Source organism: Montipora foliosa, chromosome 13, assembly GCF_036669935.1.
Source record: "Montipora foliosa isolate CH-2021 chromosome 13, ASM3666993v2, whole genome shotgun sequence".
NCBI lineage: Eukaryota > Metazoa > Cnidaria > Anthozoa > Scleractinia > Acroporidae > Montipora > Montipora foliosa.
Genome location: NC_090881.1, coordinates 4,929,418 through 4,934,417, shown reverse-complemented (window position 1 = coordinate 4,934,417; position 5,000 = coordinate 4,929,418). Strand labels below are relative to the sequence as shown.

At 39.2% G+C, this 5,000-nt stretch overlaps 1 protein-coding gene across 1 annotated transcript in view; it reads left to right on the top strand.

Moving 5' to 3' along the window:
• Positions 1-5,000, top strand: part of LOC137983770 (bone morphogenetic protein 1-like) — a 33,787-nt gene that overhangs the window by 2,865 nt on the left and 25,922 nt on the right. The window contains exon 3 of the mRNA XM_068830946.1: positions 3,578-3,970. Coding sequence (XP_068687047.1) covers positions 3,578-3,970 — 393 coding nt within the window. The remainder of the gene's footprint in view (positions 1-3,577; positions 3,971-5,000) is intronic.

Genomic DNA, 5,000 nt, shown 5'->3' with positions numbered 1-5,000 from the left:
GCACTTTATTGGCTTACCTTTTTTGTTGTTTTAGCCTCGAATGTGAGCAGCCGTTTCTTTGGGAAGAGCGAAAAAGCGGCTCCGAAACAAACTAACTTGTTGCTAAATATCAATAAATAGACAATTTTACTCGGGGAGAAAAACTCAAAGATAAACGCTAAAATTATCAAGATTAGGAAGGGTAGAAACATGGACTGCTTACAAAGCCTTGAACGACGCCTTGAAAAAGAAATGTACCTCCGCGAAATGGCAATCCCTTGAAGACCTTGCAAAAAATCTGAAATTCGACAACAACCCAAAACTGTTCTGGAATTACATAAATTCAAACGCAAGGGGACAAAAGTTTTGCTAAAAGAAGGAGAAGAGGAAATCACCGGCGACCAAAGTATTGCACAGCGAATGAAACTGTATTTTTCATCTGCATTTACCCAAGAAGAAAATGATCTACCTCACTTCGGAAACAGAGGAAACGATGGATTATGCAATATCTATTGTACTGCAAATGAAGTGGAAAAACACCTGAAGGCACTTAATATACATGATAAGTCCCCAGGGCTTAACATGTCTCACCTCGCATCCTGAAAGAATGCGCACCATAATTGTCTACCTCGTTATGTAAAATGTTCATCAAGTCCTTTTCCTCTGGTTTACTACCAGTGAATTGAAAAATCGCAAACATAACACCAATCTATAAGAAAGGTCACAAGCACCAGAAAGAAAATTACCGCCAAATCTCCTTAACGAGTATTATCTGCAAAGTAGCCGAGAAAATCATATGTTCGAGAATATCAGCATTCTGGTTACACCATCAAGTTTTAAATGAAAACCAGTTTGGCTATTTTAGCTGCTACAGTGACTGGGCAGTATCAAGAAACAACTCTAAAGCTAAGGATGCAATTTTCCTAGACCTAGCTAAGGCATTTGACAGCGTAGCTCATGAGCGTTTACTTCTGAAGTTAAATCGATATGGTATTAGCGGATCGCTTCTCCGATGGTTAAGGAACTTTCTGACAAACAGAAAACAAAGAGTCGAATACCCGGCATCCATTTTGATTGGTTTCCAGTCACTTCAGGAGTTCCACAAGGCACCATTTTAGGGCCTATCTTATTTCTGATCTACGTCAACGATATACCAGAAGTTGTTAAATCGACTATAAAGTTATTCGCTGAGACACAAAGATTTACCGGGAACTAACCAAGCCAAACGATATTACTATCTTACAAGCACAAGGAAGGATTACGTTTTTACAAACGTTGGCCGTGTAGCACTTACACTTGAACAGACTTAACTGATCAGAGTGTAATGTGAAGTGCTAAGTTTCTACCCCATATGAACCCTGTGAGCGTTTGCCCTACTGATGGAAATGGGCCCACAAAAGGACAGAGAAAAACTCTGACCAGGGTAGGAAATGAACCCACGACCTTCGGGTTAGATCACCGCTGCTCTACCGACTGAGCTACAAGGTTAGACGGGAGCAGGCCGTGGAAACTGAAGATATTAAAGTCACGGCAATGAACCCGTGTACAAGTACAAGGAAGGATTTCGTTTTTACAAACGTTGGCCGTGTAGCACTTATATTTGAACAAGGGTGGTCAGAGTTTTTCTCTGTCCTTGTATGGGCCCATTTCCATCATAGGGCTAACGCTCACATGGCTCATATGGGGTAGAAACTTAGCACTAGTCACATTACACTGTAATCAATTAAGTCTGTTACTATCTTACAGTCTGATTTGGATTATTTGGACAGATGGACAACGGACTGGCAAGTCAAGTTTAATACAAAGAAGTGTGACGTAATGAGAATAACGCACAAGAAGGACAAAACCAAACACTCATATTACCCCACCCCACGTTATTAAAATCTGTAAATTCATATTAGGATCTGGGTGTTAACATGTCAAGTGACCTTACTTGGTCTTATCATGTAGATCTTACGGTAAACAAAGCAAATAGAGTACTAGGCTTGTTAAAACGCACAGTTAGCGGCAATAACATTGTAATTTTCTCTATGCTATATAAGTCACTATTAAGACCAATTTTAGAACATGCATGTCCGGTGTGGGCTCCATGTTAGGTAAAAGACATTTCATCTATCGAAAAAATTCAACGTAGTGCATCACGAATTGCCTTAGGACAAAAACCTCCCGAGATGCCTTACGAAGAGCGTTTTAAAATGTTAAACTGGAACTCTTTAGAACATGGAAGAGAGTATTTGTCGTTGATTGAATGCTACAAGATTGTTTTCGGCGTAAATGGATTAGATTTTAATGACTATTTTAAGCCATGTAGGAGTAAAACAACTAATAGCCAACCATCAATACAAGATCCAAACGAAATCAGCTAGGGTGAATTGCTTTAAGAATTCCGTCTTCGAAAGAATCATAAAGCCTTGGAACAACTTACCTAACCATGTATTTGAAAGAGCAACTAGTGTAAAAGGCTTCAAAAGCCGCCTGAAAACACTTATGAATATTCATTAATTTTTAAGAGAATGCAAATCCTAAGGACACACGAGCACGCTTTACTATTTTTAACTATTTTTAATATTCTTAATTTGTAAGCAGGAATTTTATAAGTAGAAATTTCTTTTTACATACGTGAAAAATTCGATCGCCCAGGAGACCATTATAGGGATAACCTCAAGGTCTTCCTATTTTAAATTTTATTGTAAACGTCTTTCTTACTGTGAATTTGAAATAAAGTAATGCTTAGGCTTAACGGGACACTTGGGCGGTCGAGATCTTTTCGGCGTTTTAATCTAAATACCTACATGGGGTTGCTAGAAATCGCAATGAATGATTTTCGTTACACTTAATTGCCTTACCTTATTTGTTGTTGAGCAGCCGTTTCTTTGGGGGTAGCATTGCGTGACATCGCAAAAAGCGGTTGCTAAATATCAATAAATAAACGCAATGTTACTCGCGGAGAAAAACTCAAAGAGAAAAGTTCAAAGCTAAGTCGCAGGTAGTGCAGGTTAACGCGAGCAAATCGAGCATATGTTCTGAGCCTGCAATATTTCTTCATTATTTCACGGCGCGTGGGCACAAGGTCTGTTTTTATTTTTATTATTTTTTAATATGATCACTATAGACTTATAGATAGTTTCCGGACTGATGCAGCAAAGCTATACGACCATTGCATCTCATGTTTCTTCTTTTCGGCTTTTTGTTTTAACCACAACTACCTAAATGCACTCTATAGTTTTACATCAAATGTTTCTGTTATACACTTCGGTATTTACCCATGTTGTAGCTAACCTAATTAGAAATCTCGGATGACGCTCATTAAGTGATAATTTATACATCCTAAACTTAGACTGAATTAGTTAGTCCTATCCACATCTGACGTAGAATATTGTATAAAACCCATACTGAAGTCGTCGATGGATCCTATTACAAAAGTTTCCCATTTTCAAACTTTTGTGTCGTAAATTGAATTTTTTATGTTCTTGGTAGTTGCTTGATTTTTCCCTGGCAATTGAGAAGAATGAAATTATGGGTAGCAAAGAAATATGCTTTAGCTAGTCCTTCTCCGTATATAAAAGATTAATTAACAGTGTGCTCTTGTTTTTCCTAGGGTCGTTTACACACAACTTGACTGATCTTCAAGGAAACTTCTCAAGTCCGAATTATCCATTGAGCTACCCACATCACCTGAACTGGACCTGGTCTCTTACTGTAACACCAGGCAGCTACATTTACTTGCGGTTTTCTTACTTTCGTCTAGAATATGGTGGAAGTCCCTGTTTACATAACTACGTCAAAGTATATGACACAAACTATCCATCGAGTTCCATACAAATAAAACGCTGTGGTTATCAACGTCCCTGGTGTGTTTGGAGCACGAGCAATGTCCTGCATGTTCGATTCGTTACTGGTTCCTCTGTTTCAGCTCCAGGGTTCATGGCACATTATGCTACTTACGGGAATCCTGGGAACGAAAACTGCCTGTCTCTTAATAAAACACAAGGTAAGGAAATACTCACTGGGCGTGTCCAGGAATGACCCTAATTACATGCTAACCGATTTTGATAAGCGATATGAAGTGTTCTGTTACCCTTCTCCTCATTGCAACTTTGACATTACTTATATCTAGAAACTAGCAGTAATCAGAAATTAGGGAGTGTGTTTGAGCTGCCTTCCCTTCGTTGAGATATTCAGATCCGCTAATTATTTGACATTTTTACTGAGAATAGAAGTTTTGCATCAAATGCAAGTTTAATCTAGGTGCATCCCAGAAACAATTTGATGTTTGTTTGTTTGTTGTGGGAGGGTTGAGTTGGGTCTTAAGCTTATTGTCACATTTACATGTTCTATTGATCCAACTATTATCCGCCAGCAGAGGTTTGAGAATCGATACTATTGCCGAGAGCAGTCTTTTTACACCGGACTAAAATGGCTCAAGACAAAAGAATTGTTATATCGATTAGCAATTATGTACGAACCAAGGACAAATTGCAACGTCTGTTTCCTGAAAAAAAATACATAAATAAAAATAAAAATAAAAATAATAAAATAAAAAACAGCACTACACAGCTTGCCGAAGTTTTGATAAATAGCATCACTCATACTTGTTGCTAGTCTTCTCATCAACCATTTTTGGCGATGTCACGCAACGCTCACTCGAAAGAAGCGGGTGCTCACATTTATGAAGGTAGATTGTGGACAAAATGTTCGACTCGTCGTTTCGTTATGGCGTTTCATCGTTTCCGCACACCGATACTTCTAGTCGAGTCGTTGTTTTCCGAGTTCGACTCGTCGAATTGCCAGTTCGACTCGCCGTTTTCAGAAGTCGACTCATCGCTTCGGGAGTTCGTCTCGTCATCTCAGTTCGATTCGTCGGCTGGCCTCTTCGACTCGTCGTTTTACGAGTTCGACTCGTCACCGACCACATCGGTTCGTCGTCGTTTGTCGTTTTGCCGTTTCGTCGTTTCGTCATGGCGTTTCATTGTTTCGATGCGTCGTTTCATCGTTTCGACTCGTCTGCTCAGCAAGGCTAT